This window comes from Ranitomeya imitator, chromosome 4 (assembly GCF_032444005.1).
Source record: "Ranitomeya imitator isolate aRanImi1 chromosome 4, aRanImi1.pri, whole genome shotgun sequence".
NCBI classification, from domain to species: Eukaryota; Metazoa; Chordata; class Amphibia; order Anura; family Dendrobatidae; genus Ranitomeya; species Ranitomeya imitator.
In genome coordinates, this window is record NC_091285.1 from 201,542,652 (window position 1) to 201,560,268 (window position 17,617).

A 17,617-nucleotide genomic window follows, 5' to 3' on the forward strand; every position below is an offset into this window, starting at 1 on the left:
AAACGTAACGGGAAAACCTGGTGTGAACTGGCCCTTATTTGTTGTGTGAAATGCTGCTGCATCTTCATGCATTAATGGCCATACCAGTGGAGAATGTGCGCACAGACAACGTAGCTGACTGTGAGACACACTTATTAGCACCAAGTACAAATTCTGTAATATTAGTTCATGGTCCGCTGCTATCTGTGTGCTCTGCAGTAACTTGAAATGTAATCTGCGCCTGTCCAGTCTTTGCCTGCCCAGTTGCTCTTCCTGGATAGCAGAAGCGTCCGTGCCAGATATCGGGAACATTACACCGCGGGCAGCTGCTTCCCCACGTATTGTCTGCTCGTCTCAGCGCCAATGTTATGCTGTTTTTAGAAGGCTTTTGGATGCCGCTTTTCCCTGCCCTACTTCCATGAGAGAATCTGTCCGTGTCAGATGACAGTCACAATTCTGCTCTTTTTATAGCTTTTTTTTTTTTTAATCTTAAAAGTCTAAAATCTTGGCGTTTGTTGGAAGCGGTGTGGTTTGGATCATGGAAACAGAATTTCACCGAACGGAACCGGAAAAATCCTGCCACTCTGATCGGCCAACAACAATCTAATGTATGTCGGGTTTTCGAGGACACTTTTACAACCATTTTTATGGGTTCAGTTCTTGAATTATAAGAAAGGTTGAAATTATTATTCATTAACCTAGCCTGCTGTTTTGTGTATGCAGCTCCAGTGCAGACAATTGTCTCCTTGTTTATAGATCATATACTTTGTGGAAAATTTATTACAGCTTTTTCATTTTTTTTTTTAATTGTCAGATTGTCACAAACTTTGTCACATGCCATTTTTGCCCCAACGTTTAGGACTTATTGCTATTTTCTCTGTTCTCACCACTTTTGAAGAGTGGGTCTTGTTGGCTTTGTAAATAGTTAGACTAGATTTATGAGTTGTAACTTTATTTTTTCTTGGTTGCTAACTCTTTCCAGTAGGGTCGATAGTATGAAAAGTCAAAAAAACAACTCTAGACTGAAGTTTTATATCTAAAAATACACCAGTACTGTTCTACATTTTGATAAATGTGGCAAAATAATGACAACACCGTCACATGTAAAACTACAGTAACTTCAAAAATGTCTCCTGATGAATTTTCCCCTTGGTGTTTAGTGTGATCTTACAGCCGTGAGTTACCTCTCCTCCAAAGGAACCGGTTATACTGTCTGTCGGACAGCAGCATTACATGGAGGCGAGAGGATGGAGGGAGAAATGACTGCATTTCTCAGATACTTTGGCCTCACCATGTAGTGGGTCAGTGGCACATGGATCATCCAAAAGCACGTGATAGAAATCGGTGGCGTCTATGGCGAGCCGAATGTTGTCAGATACTAGGAGTTATGGACTCATGGGACAGGGACATGACACTTACATGCTTATTTTTTTAAATATGAAAATACTTGTGTAAAGCCTGATCCACACGTGCCAAAATGGCCTTGCTTTCTTCTATCTAGATCAAATAGAGCAGATTTCTGAAATGTTTACCCTTCCCTCTTCCTTTCCTTCATATCCCCTCCCATTTTCAGTCATACGAAGTCTTTGTCTTCCCAATGTCCTTACAATATTAGTTCGCTTTTAATGGGATTGTCCTGTTTAAATGATGTTAGTTCTTTGTCTCTCAGAGATCATAACTGAAGTGAGTCGTGACTTCAAAGCAGTAGCGGAGGGACATCGCTGTACTGGGGAGATTGAATAACCTCGTAGCTCATTATCTTATAAGTCTATGAGCCTATGGACTAACACATTTGAAACAGGACAACCCCTTTAAAAATGACTTCATAAATTTTAGCACATTGAGTCCTCTCGTATAGGGTCCCAGCTTTATCTGCGGAGGGGTGTTTTCAGGGCTCATGATATGTCACCCATCACTTTTTCAATGTTTTTCCCTTGCTAGATTTTCGCGTTTTAGTTTTATGTCTCCTGTGTCCCTCGTGATATTGCACTTTCCGCTCCTATTTCCCTCTTTATTGACTTCTACAGTGCTGTAATAAACCGTGTGAAAGAATAAACTGCCCACGTTTTTTTTTTGTAGTCTGAAATCACAGACTCCCTTTATAGGCGTTTTCCCAGACATTGATATTGTTGACAAGTGATAAAAATATATGTATGTGACATCAACCTTCTGTTCACATCAATCCATGGATGTAGCATGTCATAAAAGTATATGATCATAAAACCCATTAAGAGGACCTTTCACTGGATTTTTTTTTTACTTTAAACCGAGTACCTGCTCCAATTGGTGCACAAATATATATGCGTCTTTCCCCCTCCCGTAACCAAGCCCCCTGACAAAGCAGGGCGAAACATACGTTGGGGCACAGGACAATAACTTCATACAAGAGCAAAGTATGGGACACTGCATCTGTAGTAATTCCTGCTTAGTTAGCGTTATGTATTAGTTGAGGCTTTCTTCTGAGATATTTGTATATACCAATTCCAGGAGACACATTTTGTCTGTAGGTTAGGCCCAATTATGTGCATGATCACATATATGCAGGAATTTCTTTGGCACCATCAACAATACTACCTCTTTATCTACATGTGCAATTTCATACATCTGGATCTCCATAATTGTTGACATTTGTTTTTTGGACACATGTTGTATGTCTGTTGGGTGTATACAGATTAAATATATTACAGTTAGTGTTCGCATCGGCAATTGTTTACATTTGTTTTCTTGTCATACGTCTTTTGTGAGTGTGTATATATTTGTATATGAAATCTATCAGTTAGTGATTTTATTAATATTTTACTTGCTACTTTTAGAACATCATTTATTTTGTACAAACAAGTTATTCATAGAATTTTTTTCCACTCACTTAGCCTAATGTGGCTATCAATGCTTTAAGTTTTGTATTGGGTACATGTGTATAAAAAAAAAGGTATTAGAAATATCTCTATCTATCTATCTATCTATCTATCTATCTATCCTATATATATATGAATGTGTGTATATGATATATATATATATATATATATATATATATATATATATATATATATATATCTACTATATACAGTAATTGTCTAAGGGTCACTTCCGCCTGTCTGTCTGTCACGGATATTCATTGGTCGCGGCCTCTGTCTGTCATGGAAATCCAAGTCGCTGATTGGTTGTGGCAAAACGCCCACGACCATTGCCACGACCAATCAGCGATGGCCATAGTCTGGCAGTGAAATGGCCGCTGCTTTACTGCCCTGCAGTCAGTGCTGAGCAATCACACAGGGTTAATGCCAGTGTTACCGGACCGCGGTGTAACGCACTCCGTTGCCGCAGCTATTAACCCTGTGTGACCAACTTTTTACTATTGATGCTGCGTATGCAGCATCAATTGTAAAAAGATCTAATGTTGCAAATAATAATAATAAAAAAAAAGGTTATTCTCACCCTCTGACGTCGCGCTGTCCTCGGCAGTGCAAGCGGCAGGTTCCGGTGCCAAGGATGCTATGCGAGAAGGACCTGCCATGACGTCATGGTCATGTGACCGCGACATCATCACAGGTCCTGCGCTCATACCAATCCTGGGACCGGAAGCTGCCGAGTGCACCGCACACAGGCGCCAGGTCTTCAAGGGGTCTTCGGAAGGTGAGTATATGTTTATTTTTTATTTTAAGTCTTTTTTAGCCACGCATATAGTGCCCACATTGATATATACTACGTGGGCTGTGTTACATTCTGCGTGGGCTCTGTTATATACTACATCTCTGCTATATACTGTGTAGCTGTGCAATATACAACGTGGCTGTGCAATATACAACGTGGCTGTGCAATATACTACGTGCTCTGTGTTATATACTATGTAGCTGTGCAAAATATACTACATGGCTCTGTTATATACTACGTGGCTGTGCAATATACTATGTAGCTATGCAATATACTACGTGCCTCTACAATATACTACGTGACTATGTTCTATACTACGTGGCTCTGCTATATACTACGTCACTGACCAATATACTATGTGGCTGTGCAATACACTACGTGACTGTGTTATATACAACGTGGCTGTGCAGTATACTAAGTGCCTGTGCAATATACTACGTGGCTCTACAATATACTACGTGGCTGGGCAATATACTACGTGGCTGACCAATATACTACATACCTGTGCAATACACTACGTGGCTATGTTATATACTACGTGGCTGTGTTATATACTACGTAGCTATGTTAAATACTATGTTAGTTGTCTTATATACTACGTCACTGTGCAATATAGTACATAGCCTGTGCTGTATACTACCTACATATTCGAGAATACCCGATACGTTAACGTTAGAATCGGGCCACCATCTAGTATATATGTGTGTGTGTATATATATGTGTGTATATGTGTGTGTGTATGTATATATATATATATATATATATATATATATATATATATATATATATATATATATATATATATATATATATATATATATATATATATATATATATATATATATATATATATATATATATTTATTAGATTGTGGCCCGATTCTAACGCATCGGGTATTCTAGAATATGCATGTCCCCGTAGTATATGGACAATGATGATTCTAGAATTCGCGGCAGACTGTGCCCGTCGCTGATTGGTCGAGGCAACCTTTATGACATCGTCGCCATGGCAACCATTATGACATCTACGTCGATACTGTGCCCGTCGCTGATTGGTCGAGGCGAATTCGCGGCAGACTGTGCCCGTCGCTGATTGGTCGAGGCAAACTTTGACATCATCGTCGCCATGGCAACCATTATGACATCATCGTCGCTGTGCCCGTCGCTGATTGGTGGAGGCAACCTTTATGACATCATCGTCGCCATGGCAACCATTATGACATCATCGTCGCTGTGCCCGTCGCTGATTGGTCGAGGCAACCTTTATGACATCATCGTCGCCATGGCAACCATTATGACCTCATCGTCGCTGATTGGTCGAGGCAACCTTTATGACATCATCGTCGCCATGGCAACCATTATGACATCATCGTCGCTATGCCCGTCGCTGATTGGTCGAGGCAACCTTTATGACATCATCGTCGCCATGGCAACCATTATGACATCATCGTCGCTGTGCCCGTCACTGATTGGTCGAGGCAACCTTTATGACATCATCGTCGCCATGGCAACCATTATGACATTGTCGCTGTGCCCGTCGCTGATTGGTCGAGGCAACCTTTATGACATCGTCGCCATGGCAACCATTATGACATCGTCGCTGTGCCCGTCGCTGATTGGTCGAGGCAACCTTTATGACATCATCGTCGCCATGGCAACCATTATGACATCATCGCCGCTGTGCCCGTCGCTGATTGGTCGAGGCCTGGCGGCCTCGACCAATCAGAGACGCGGGATGTCTACGTCCTTTGACATCATCGTCGCTGTGCCCGTCGCTGATTGGTCGAGGCCTGGCGGCCTCGACCTATCAGAGACGCGGGATTTCCAGGACAGACAGACAGACGGAAAAACCCTTAGACAATTATATATATAGATATATGTATATATATATTGTAGTGTGGCTAAAGGTTGGATAGTCAACGGGAGGTATGTATCACAGAGAAGGCTTGTTGCTGTGATGTGACCCAGAGTGTTTTCTGTAATGCTCATAAAGCAATAAGAAATTGTTTAGTATGTTTGGGTCCGGGTTACGGATAGCTATGAGAGATGGGTGGGTCTGGCTACCCATATACCTCACCCCTGGGTAAGGGGCATAACCGTGTCTATCTATGTTTGTTTCAGGACCTGTGGTGATGTCAGAACCACATGTCTAATCATGTGATGGGTTCCTGGGTGTGGTTTCAGGCTACATAATGGAGATGTGTAGCACATAGAGAGAGAGTGTTTGGGAGTCTGTCAGGGTGGACACACTTCCATGTGTCCTGGCTGGACACTGCAGAGTGGCCTGTGTGTTGGACGGTTCCAAGTGGGGACAGACGTCCTGAACAGCACACAGAGACCATATTTAGGCTGGAGAGCCTACGTGCTGGACATGGCACAGCCTGTATGCCTACAGGTCTGAGAGAGAGCGGAGCTCTAATATGGGCATTGAGGATTCAACTGTCTCAAGTAAAGGTACCGTCACACTGAACGATATCGCTAGCGATCCGTGACGTTGCAGCGTCCTGGCTAGCGATATCGTTCAGTTTGACACACCGCAGCGATCAGAATCCTGCTGTGATGTCGTTGGTCGCTGCAGAAAGTCCAGCACTTTATTTCGTCGCTGGACTTCCTGCTGACATCGCTGAATCGGCGTGTGTGATGCCGATTCAGCGATGTCTTAGCTGGTAACCAGGGTAAACATCGGGTTACTAAGCGCAGGGCCGCGCTTAGTAACCCGATGTTTACCCTGGTTACCGGCATAGTTGGTCGCTGGAGAGCTGTGTGTGTGACAGCTCTCCAGCGACCAAACAGCGACGCTGCAGCGATCCGGATCGTTGTCGGTATCGCTGCAGCGTCGCTTAGTGTGACGGTACCTTAAGACTGTTTACCTGTTGTTCATGCTGCTATGTGGTTTATGGAGCAATAAACCTGTGAACTTTTAATGAAACGTGCCTCCAGAGTGTCATCCGCCGCACCTGAGCGAGTACAGTCCCTACAATTGGTGTTTCAAATGCGGGCAGCGATCCAAGGAGCACATGTTGCAGCGATGGCTGGTCTGAGCCAGAAGAGTGGACGGTCTTGACAACCGTGAGTAATGCTGATCGGGATCAGTGAGAACTGCTGTATACGGGATACCTCTGTGGAGAAGAGGGATCCGGGAACCTGTGTGGCTGCCACCAACAGGTAACGGATGGAGATCCGTGTTATGCTGATTGGGATCAGTGAGAAAATGTGTTTGGGCTGTAAAGCTGAAAACGGATGGAGATCCGTGTTGTGCTGACCGGGGTCAGTGTGAAACAAAGAAAGAGACATTGTGTCTGGGGCACCTCTGAGGCCAAGAGGTGTCCAGGAACCTGTCAAGGTTGCCAGCGGGTAACGGTCTGAAAACCGTGTATTGTGCTGATTGGGATCAGTGATTTTTTTTTTTTGTAACAGACAGGAGTCTGTGCTATGCTGACCAGAGGTCACTGAGAGACTGTGTTTTTTTTTCTATAAGCACATGTGCAAGTGCTTGCTGTGGACCGGCGAGTCCGTGTATTTCTTTTTTTCTTCTGTGATCGACTTGCTGTGGCTCAGCGGGGCCACGAAGACTGAAGGCGTCTGGCGGTAACTCGGCGGGGTTACGAAGTTTTGCTGTGGAACGGCGGATCCACGAAGTCCGCGGTGCAGAGCCTTGTGAAGTGCAGTTGCAGCAAAAGAGAGAAAAAAATAATTATGGTTGGCCAAAAAGGGGCTGCGTCTCAAAAGGGGGTAGTTGCCCAAAAGGGGGTGGAGTCCCTAAAAGGGGAGGTGACCCTAAAGGAGAAAATGGTCCACAAGGGGGTGGTAACCCAAAAGGGGGTGGAGTCCAAAAAGGGAGCGGCGACCCAAATAGGGGTGGTGGCTCAAAAAGGGGCGGCGGCGAATTCGCTGATAAACTGTTGCCGAATTCAGTGTTCGAACAGCGCATGTCCAGAATATTGTACTGACTTTCTATCTGACAAGATGTCACAGAGCGGTTCTGTAGAAGTCAATGGAGTGTGTGTAACTGTACTTCTGGACTCAGGGAACCTGGTGACGCTGGTGAGCGCCACACTCCCAATCTGATTCCCGGAAGGAAGATGAAAGTTCACTGCATTCATGGGGTCGCTAGGGATTATTCGGTGTCCAGGGTAATCATTGAGACGCCCACGTTTATTGCCAGCCATGATGTACCTGTAGTCCCAGACTTACCATTCCCTGTTGTAATAGGCCAGGACTTTGAAAGGTTTTGGAACTTGTGGGAGGAAAGGGGAGTGTCTGATTGCTCAGAACGGAGTCGGAATGACTCTGAGGGAGCCCCACCACAACAGGCGGCTGTAGTGATTCCGAGTGGTGTGATGTGTGAAAAGGAGATAGCGACATCTAAGGTCGATAGTCCAGAGTTCCGGGTGACTGGAAGAAAGTGTGGGTCTGACACGTGTTTAAATGGGGAATTGCTGTTCCAGAATGACAGAGTGAGAGGGGGTGACTCCTATTCAGACTGTGACTCGAGCACAAAGGGAAAGGAGTGCAGTAAGGAGGAGCCGAGTAAAAATCACAGATTTTCATCTCGTCGCGGGGGACGCAAAAAGGCGGGACAAGTTATACCCTCTGAGAAGAAAGATGATGAGGAAGAGACAGGGTCAGGTGCAGATAACGTTATTGTCCTTGATGAGGGGGTCACTTTATCGCTGACAAACCCTAGCACTGAGGTGGTTAGTGACAGGCTGGGGTTAGAACAGATCTGTAGTAGACCCACATCTGCAATGCCCGGAAAGACTGAACTGGCTCAGTATGATGAAGTACCTGATGCTGAAGTTAAATAAATAAGGCAGCACACTGCAGCGCTAGAACATACAAACTTGAAATACGAAATTTGAACTGCATTACTGCACTAGAAATATGAAAAATGAGAGCGTTTAGCGCATAAAAATGGCCAATTTTATGTGTACCTGGTAGCCACTTTACGGCATCTCTCTTATACCAGGTCCTACGCTTGCCTTACCTCACTGAGAATAAACGTCTCCATCTGAATGGGTACATGTGAAACCTCTTCCTAGACTAAAATTCTCTCTCTCTATGGAGGGGTATTGGACCTGCTGTAATTTTTTAAATGAATAGGGCCATATTGAAAGATATGGATGTGCTCAGATGGCTCAAGAAAAGCATCAGCAGGAGCTTCTCCAGAGAGAGGAGGAACGTTGCTGCCTGGCAGAGGAGTTGCCAATGCCCATCTTGGCGAAGGCTCAAGCGGAAGAAAAGACTGAGTTAGAGTTTGTGCTAAAAGCGGAACAAGAGAGTCACCCGGTTGTGGCAGATGTCCGTGAAGATGAGACCCCGCTTTTCAAGAGCATAATAGAAGTACCCGAAGACATGCAAGAAGTGTGCGCCAAGAAGGGTGTGCATGAAGCATTTAGAAAGGCAGTAGAGGCTTGTAGTGTGCACTGGGCGCCTGAGACTCAGTAATTGGTCATACTGTCGACTAGGGAAGTCACAGTGAAGCGGGTGGCTGTCCTGAGGGATATGCACCTACACTGCCTCCGTACAAAGCAGAAGATCATTCTGAAGAATGATGAAGCCGTTCGACGTTTGGAGCGTGAAAGTAAAGCTCTTAGTCGGCTGGGCTTAGTGGAAGACACAGTCCAAGTACCTAAAGGCCTGGTGGCGAAAGTCATTGGGAAACTTGGGAGAGTGATGCAGGAGATGGTGGATAAATCCGGTCTGAAGAGACTGAGGATACCCGCTGATGAAGAGGTCCAGGTCATGGGTGAAGATGGGATGGTTCCATTCCCGGTTGTCGGATCCAGAGAGAGTCTCAGGAATATCCGCATGCTCCTGGAATATCGCATGGCATACCTAAGGGAGGTAGAGCAGCTGAGACTTGAGAGACGGCAAGTTAATAAACAGCTGCCAGAGAGGCGAAGAAGTTTGCGTAAGACCAGAAGTCCTCAAGCTGAAGCTAACAGAGGACATAGACAAAAGTGGATGGATTGCTCTCCAGGCAATAAAAACCATGGGAGAAGGTGGCTTGATGAAACGGGTAGAAGCAGTGATGCCTCAGTTAGCTCAGGGTTAAGTGACCTAAGCAAGAGATTCTGTAGCAGACGAGATGACAAGGGGTCATCGTTATCAAAGGATGTGACGGAAAGGGATGACGAATGCCGACGAAAGGATTCAATAACAGGCCCTGACTTAGACAGACGGTTTGACTGTCAGGGACGACTGAGAGGGGTCTCTAGTCGGTTTAGGACAAGTGCCAAGCCCCACGGCTTTAGGCAGAGGGGGGAGGTATGTAGCGTGGCTAAAGGTTGGATAGTCAACGGGAGGTATGTATCACAGAGAAGGCTTGTTGCTGTGATGTGACCCGGAGTGTTTTCTGTAATGCACATAAAGCAATAAGAAATTGTTTAGTATGTTTGGGTCCGGGTTACGGGTAGCTATGAGAGATGGGAGGGTCTGGCTACCCATATACCTCACCCCTGGGTAAGGGGCATAACCGTGTCTATGTTTGTTTCAGGACCTGTGGTGATGTCAGAACCACATGTCTAATCATGTGATGGGTTCCTGGGTGTGGTTTCAGGCTACATAATGGAGATGTGTAGCACATAGAGAGAGAGTGTTTGGGAGTCTGTCAGGGTGGACACACTTCCATGTGTCCTGGCTGGACACTGCAGAGTGGCCTGTGTGTTGGACGGTTCCAAGTGGGGACAGACGTCCTGAACAGCACACAGAGACCATATTTAGGCTGGAGAGCCTACGTGCTGGACATGGCACAGCCTGTATGCCTACAGGTCTGAGAGAGAGCGGAGCTCTAATATGGACATTGAGGATTCAACTGTCTGAAGTAAGACTGTTTACCTGTTGTTCATGCTGCTATGTGGTTTATGGAGCAATAAACCTGTGAACTTTTAATGAAACGTGCGTGCCTCCAGAGTGTCATCCGCCGCACCTGAGCGAGTACAATTCCTACAATATATATAATATATGTGTGTGTATATATATATATATATATATATATATATATATATATATATATATATATATATATATATATTGCATTCTTTTATATATCAAGTGTTTTCCCAGTTATTGGTGTTTGGATCCGATGTAGGCTTTCTTTGTGTTGTATCTTGTTTAAATAGATATATTTATGGCAAGTAATTCTGTCCGAGTATTCTCTGTGTTTTCACTATTTTGTGGCTCAAAGATGTAAAAAACAAACAAACTATGCAACGGAGCTTGGTTGCAGAATTTTTACAACACTTAATCTTGTGAAAAAGAAAAGTTGCGCACGATTAAGGGTGGAAAACTAACATCAATTAGTAGTGATGAGCGAGTATACTCGTTGTTCGGGTTTTCCCGAGCACGCTCGGGTGTTCTCCGAGTATTTATGACTGCTCGGAGATTTAGTTTTCCTAACCGCAGCTGCATGATTTGCAGCTGCTAGACAGCTTGAATACATGTGGGGATTCCCTAGCACCCAGGCAACCCCCACATGTACTCAGACTGTCTAGCAGCCGTAAATCATGCAGCTGAGTCGACAAAAACTAAATCTCCGAACACTAACAAATACTCAGAGATCACCCGAGCATGCTCAGGCAAACCCGAGCAACGAGTATACTCGCTCATCACTATTAATTAGTAATCTTTTCTTAATTCTCACTATTTTCACTTTTCTGCAGATACAACTATACTCTGAAGCAAGTGTTGCACTTTTACAGCTGAACAATCCCAAAGATTTCCAGGAACTCAACATACAAACAAAGAAAAACATGACTATAGAAGGGAAAGAGATGACATTGAGTCCAGCGTATTTACTCTGGGATCTTAGTGCTATCAGTCAGGTATGCAATTGACCATCTTCTTAGGGTTGGGAATTTAGAAGTCTACATGTCTGAATTCTAAGTAACATCACTTGGTAATTGACAACTACTTTGAATATAATTGGGGCTCAAAGGTCGCAGCTAATTTTTCATGCCTGGCAAAGTCAGCCAGCTGGTGGTGGTAGAGTGGGCTGTGTAACTTGTATGCTTTAAGCCCAGCTGAAATGTTCATGATTAGGGGTCATATGAGCAGTCATCAAGTCATTTTAACATATAGAACTAATATAGGCTACCGTGCGCACAACTATAATAAGGGTGCCTGGGTAGGTTCCCACACCATAAGTATATATTAAAGGGAACCTGTCTCCCTCGTTTTTTCAGATTGAGATAAAAATACTGTTAAATAGGGCCTGAGCTGTGCGTTACTATAGTGCATTTTGTGTACCCTGATTCCCCACCTATGCTGCCGAAATACCTTACCAAAGTCGCCGTTTTCGCCTGTCAATCAGGCTGGTCAGGTCATATGGGCGTGGCAACATCGCTGTTTCTTTATCGCCTCTCATTGGGGGACACAGGAACCACGGGTGTATGCTGCTGCCACTAGGAGGCTGACACTATGCAAATAAAAAAAGTTAGCTCCTCCTCTGCAGTGTACACCCCACCGACTGGCATTATACTCTTCAGTTTAGCTTAGTGTCAGTAGGAGGTGGACACGGGTCTTTCATTAGACCCTTATCTACCTCAATGTGCGTCGTTTCTTTTCAGGTTTCCGGAGGGATACAGGGTGAGCAGTCACACCTGTAGTCCCACAATGCGGACTATGAGTACGGCGTGTACTGCCACCCCGTATCCTCATAGATCCCTCTCCAGGACCAAGAGCCTAGCACACAAGCGTGCTTAGAAGTCCGGTCCTGGCTCCGTCCCCCACCCACTCGCCTTCCAGAGCCTGTCGGTTGGAGGAGACGAGGACGTCCGTCTCCAGCTCCACGGACGTCTAATACTTTCTACGCTTTAAGGTTAGTACCGGACGGCGTGGGATTTTAGGTGAGTATTTTTTTCCCCTAATCAGCTCTCCCACGGCGCCTTACAAGCGGATTCCTTCCTTTCCTGCGGTTGCATCTTTACTGTGCGGTGCGGTGCCTTACAGGCAGCCGCGCTGCTATTTCTGCGGCCGCACTTCTATTACTGCGGGCACTTTTCCTGGCATATCCTTTACCCTGATGTCCGGCAGCTTCCCCTCGGTGGCCGCACTTTTACAGGCAGACACACTGCCTTGTCTGCGGCCGCACCCTTTCACCCTGCGGCGCGGCTATCTGGGGGGGCCGTACCTTTTAGGAGCCTGCTCGCGGCCCGCCGTTCTCTCCAGCGGCCGCCGCCGCCTTCTAATATAGACCCCCTTTCTATGCGGCGGCTGCCGTGCATCTTAGCCGGGCAGCGCCCGCCCCGCTGTTTACCTCCAGCGGCCGCCGGCTTCTAATCTAGGCCCCGGCTTTTCCGGGGCCTGCTTCCGGCGTCGGCGGCAGCGCTCCCCTTTCCATGCGGCGGCTGCCGCGCCTCTTAGCCGGGCTGTGCCCGCACCGCTGATTACTTCCGGCGGTCGCCGGCTTATAATTTAGGCCCCGGCGCTTCCCGGGGCCTACCTCCGGTGCCGCGCTCCGCCCACTTCCGTTTTAATCGGGCGGGCTTTCTCCCGCCCGACAATCTGTCCGGCGCTATCTCAGCTGACTCCTCCCCTTCCTCTACGCCGCTGCTCGGCATCTGGATTTTAACTCATCGCGCTCCGCACCTTCCTGAGCGCACATCATGCCCGTCCTTCCAGCGGTCACCATCTGCGCGAATTGCAGCAGGGGCTCGTCTTCTCTCCGGAGATCCACCGCAGCTGGACAGCTTCCTCTACCTGGTATCCGTTTTCTCATCTGCCGTGAGTATCTGCACTGCAGACTGACACCCCCCTCTGCTCCGCTGTCCCCTAACCCTCTGGCTTTTCTTCAGATCTCCGCTCTGTCAGGCCTGCAGCAACACAATTATTCCTACCGTCCGAGAGTGATATGCCTCATCTCTGTCACAATCGGTGGCCGATCTAACACGGGTGTCTCAAATTTTGGTGTCCGTGCTGGATTGATTACCTCTGCAGACCCCCGCAGTAGCCAGCGGGTCACAGGAGCCTCCGTCCGAGCCCTTCTTGATAAGCCACAAAAGGTCCAGACAGGAACGTCGGTCTGAGTCCTCTTCTCGCTCCATCTCGCCACACGGTTCTCCTCTGCGTTAGGCGTTGTCCTCCCCTGAGTCAGGCAAGGCGTTCTCTGGGAAGGTGCCCTTTCTTATGCGCCCTCGGATGATATTTCGGAGCTGGATTCTAACCAAATCGCCACTATGAGGGATATGGTTCAGAATCATTGGAGCTATAAACCAAACCTGTGGCATCAAGGATCCCTCTACGGAACCCGCAGATCAGGCGGTTTCGTTTAGACGGGCTAAACCACCTTCCAAGTTTTTTGCTCCTCATCCTGAATTCGAGAAAATCATGAACAGAGAAAGAGCAAACCCGACCAGTCGTTTTCAGAGTGGAAAACGCCTTGGTGTTTTGTATCCTTTTTCTCCAGAACCTTCCGCCAATTGGACGGTCTCGGTGGATCCCCCGGTTTCCAGGGTGTTCACAAACACGGTGCCTCCACTGTCCGGTGGAGCATCTCTGAAGGATTCTAACGACAGAGTTATAGAATCCTTCGCGAAATCTGCCTTGGAAGCGGCTTCAGCGGCTCTATGTCCAGCTTTTGCTTCCACTTGGGCCTCAAAATCCATCTCAAAATGGGCCAAGGATCTACGGCGAGGTATCCTGGACGGGGCGCCTCCCGCGCAATTAGCGGAACTTGCCAACCAGATTTCCCACGCCGGTGAATACCTGGTCTCCGCCTCCCTGGATGTCGCGTCTTGTGCGGCTCAGGCTTCCAGCAATGCCGTTGCCATCCGCCGGACTGTTTGGCTCAAGGCCTGGCAGGCGGACTTGTCTTCCAAAAGTCCCTCACTAGTCTGCCCTTCCAGGGCTCTCGTCTCTTTGGTTCCCAGCTGGACCAAATCATTAAGGACGCCACCGGGGGTACAAGTTCTCTTCTCCCCCAGGCTAAGCCTCGTCGCCCTCCTCCTAGATGGCACTTTTGCTCTTTTCGGCCTTTTCGTCGCTTTGCTGCGTCAAGCTCCCATTCCCAGCAGCAACAGAGGCCACAGGCACGTCAAGAGAAGAATGCGGTGGCCTTTAGGCCCACTCCGTCCTGGCGTCCTCGCTACTCCCAGGGTAGATCCTCCAGACCCAGGACTGGAAGATCCACCTCCGCATGACTCTTGGCAAGACTCCAGCCCAACTCCCAGGTTGGGCGGCCGTCTTCTCCTTTTCAGGGACGTCTGGCTTTCCGCAGTAGAGAACGCAGGGGTCATTGAAGTTGTATCCTCGGGATACAAGATAGAGTTCACCTCCTGACCCAGGGATCGTTTCTTCCAATCCCGTCCTCCAAGAGATCCCGCTCTAGTTCCGGGCTTCTTCGCAGCCATCGCTTCTCTGCTCAAATCCAGGGTAATCGTTCCCGTCCCAGAGAAAGAACGGTTCACGGGTTTCTACTCGAACCTTTTTGTGGTACCGAAAAAAGACGGCAAGGTTCGCCCCATTCTGGACCTCAAATTGCTGAACAGGAGAGTTCGCCTGAGACACTTCAAGATGGAATCCCTTCGTTCGATAATTGCTTCCATGGAGGCCCAGGAATTTCTAGGCTCAATAGATATCCAGGACGCCTACCTCCATGTCCCGATATTTCCCGGACATCACCGTCTCCTGCGCTTCGCAGTGCAACGAGAACACTTTCAATTCGTCGCCCTGCCGTTCGGTCTCGCAACAGCGCCAAGGGTGTTCACGAAGATCATGGCGGCGCTGATGGCCATCTTGAGAGTCAGAGGCTTGGTCCTATGTCCATACCTCGACGACATCCTCCTCAAGGCTCCGTCCTTTGCTCAGGCTCACGAAAGCCTGTCTATTGTTCTCGACACCTTAGCCCGTTTCGGGTGGCTGGTCAACCGGAAGAAGTCCTGCCTTATTCCTTCTCAGCGCATCATCTTTCTGGGCATGCTTTTCGACACTCGTCAGACCAGAGTCTTCCTTCCCAAAGACAAGAGATCCACTCTTTGTCGGGACATACGCTTGCTCCAGGGTCCTCGGCCTCCCTCCCTCCGATCGGCCATGAAGGTTCTGGGGAGGATGGTAGCTACATTGGAAGCGATTTCTTCGCCCAATTTCATTCGCGACCTTTTCAGCAAGCCATTCTGTCTCAGTGGGACAGGTCTGTCTTCTCCCTGGATCGGCCAAACAGACTCTTTTCTCGGGTCAAGCGGTCCCTCAACTGGTGGCTGACGTCACCTCTCATCTCCCAGGGCAGGTCCTTCCTTCCAGTTCACTGGCAGGTGGTTACAACGGACGCCAGCCTGTTCGGCTGGGGTGCAGTTTTTCGCCACCTGACGGTTCAGGGCCGTTGGTCGTCGCAGGAGTCATCTCTGCCAATCAATGTCCTCGAAATTCGGGCCATCTTTCTGTCCCTCCGCCACTGGGAAAGGATCCTCAGTGGCCTTCCAGTCCGGATCCAGACGGACAACGCCACGGCTGTGGCATATGTCAACCATCAGGGGGGGACCCGGAGCTCCTTGGCCCTTGCCGAGGTATCCAAGATCCTCCTCTGGGCAGAGGCAACGGTTCCGGTGATATCCGCGGTGCATATCCCCGGCGTGGACAACTGGGCCGCCGACTTCCTCAGCCGCAAGGGCCTCGCGGCAGGGGAATGGTCCTTGCATCCGGAGGTCTTCCATCAGATTGGTCTTTGATGGGGCACTCCGGACGTGGATCTCACGGCGTCTCGAATCAACAGGAAGGTTCCGCAGTTCGTCTCCAGGTCCTGTGATCCTCTCGCAGTGGGCGTCGATGCTCTGGCCATTCCTTGGTCTCAGTTCGAGCTGCCCTACCTGTTCCCACCCCTTCCATTTCTTCCCAAACGGTTGAAGATCAAAGCGGAAGGGGTGTCGGTCATCCTGATCGCCCCGGATTGGCCCAGGAGAGCTTGGTTCGCGGAGCTCGTCAACCTTCTCGCGGACACTCCCTGGCGCCTTCCAGACAGGCTCGATCTGCTGTCCCAGGGTCCGATCTGCCACCCGAATTCTCGGTCGCTCAGTTTAACGGCGTGGCTGTTGAGACCGCGGTTCTAAGAGCGTCCGGCCTTTCAGTCCGGGTGATTCACACCATGATTTAGGCTCGGAAGCCTTCGTCTTCCAGGATCTACTACCGTACCTGGAAGGCTTACTTCCGTTGGTGCGAATCCAACCGCGTTCCGCCTATGGTTTTTTCCCTGCCTTCTCTTTTAGCCTTCCTTCAGGCAGGACTGGATTCGGGCCTGGCTCTTAGCTCTCTAAAGGGCCAGGTTTCTGCGCTTGCCATCCGCTTTCAGAAGAACTTGGCCTCTCGGCCACAGGTTAAGACCTTCTTTCCAGGAGTAGCCCACGCTGTCCCGCCGTACAGAGCCCTTGTGGACGCAGAGGACTTAAACCTGGTACTGGACGTTCTGAGGGTTTCCCCCTTTGAACCTCTTAGGGAGATTCCTCTATCGGTTTTATCTTGGAAGGTGCCCTTTCTTGTGGCCATCACGTCTATTCACGGCGTTTCCGAGCTGGCGGCCCTGTCTTGCCGTCCTCCGTTTTTGGTCATTCGCCAGGACAAGGTGGTCTTCCGGCCTCCACCTTCTTTTCTTCCTAAGGTGGTTTCCACCTTCCACCTCAACGAGGACATCGTTCTACCTTCCTTTTGTCCAGCTCCGACTCATCCTCTGGAGCGATCGTTGAACAAGCTGGACCTCGTCAGGGCAGTGAGGATCTATCTGGACAGAACGTCCACTTTCCGGAAGACGGATTCTTTTTTTTTTTCCGTCATTCCTGATGGCACGCGCAGAGGCCAACCGGCTTCTAAAGCGACTATTGCTCGCTGGATCAGAATGGCAAATTTGGAGGCTTACCGGGTCAAGAACAGAGTGCCCCCTCCTGGGATTAAGGCTCACTCTACCCGGGCAGTCGGCGCCTCCTGGGCGGTGCACCACAGGGCTTCCGCCCTACAGCTTTGCAAAGCGGCAACTTGGTGTTCCATCCACACGTTCGCCAAA

At 48.4% G+C, this 17,617-nt stretch overlaps 1 protein-coding gene across 2 annotated transcripts in view; it reads left to right on the forward strand.

The window, feature by feature from the left end:
• Positions 1 to 17,617, forward strand: part of GNPTAB (N-acetylglucosamine-1-phosphate transferase subunits alpha and beta) — a 106,851-nt gene that overhangs the window by 47,314 nt on the left and 41,920 nt on the right. For both annotated transcript variants that reach the window (XM_069764278.1, XM_069764277.1), the window contains exon 8: positions 11,295 to 11,456. In XM_069764278.1, coding sequence (XP_069620379.1) covers positions 11,295 to 11,456 — 162 coding nt within the window. The remainder of the gene's footprint in view (positions 1 to 11,294; positions 11,457 to 17,617) is intronic.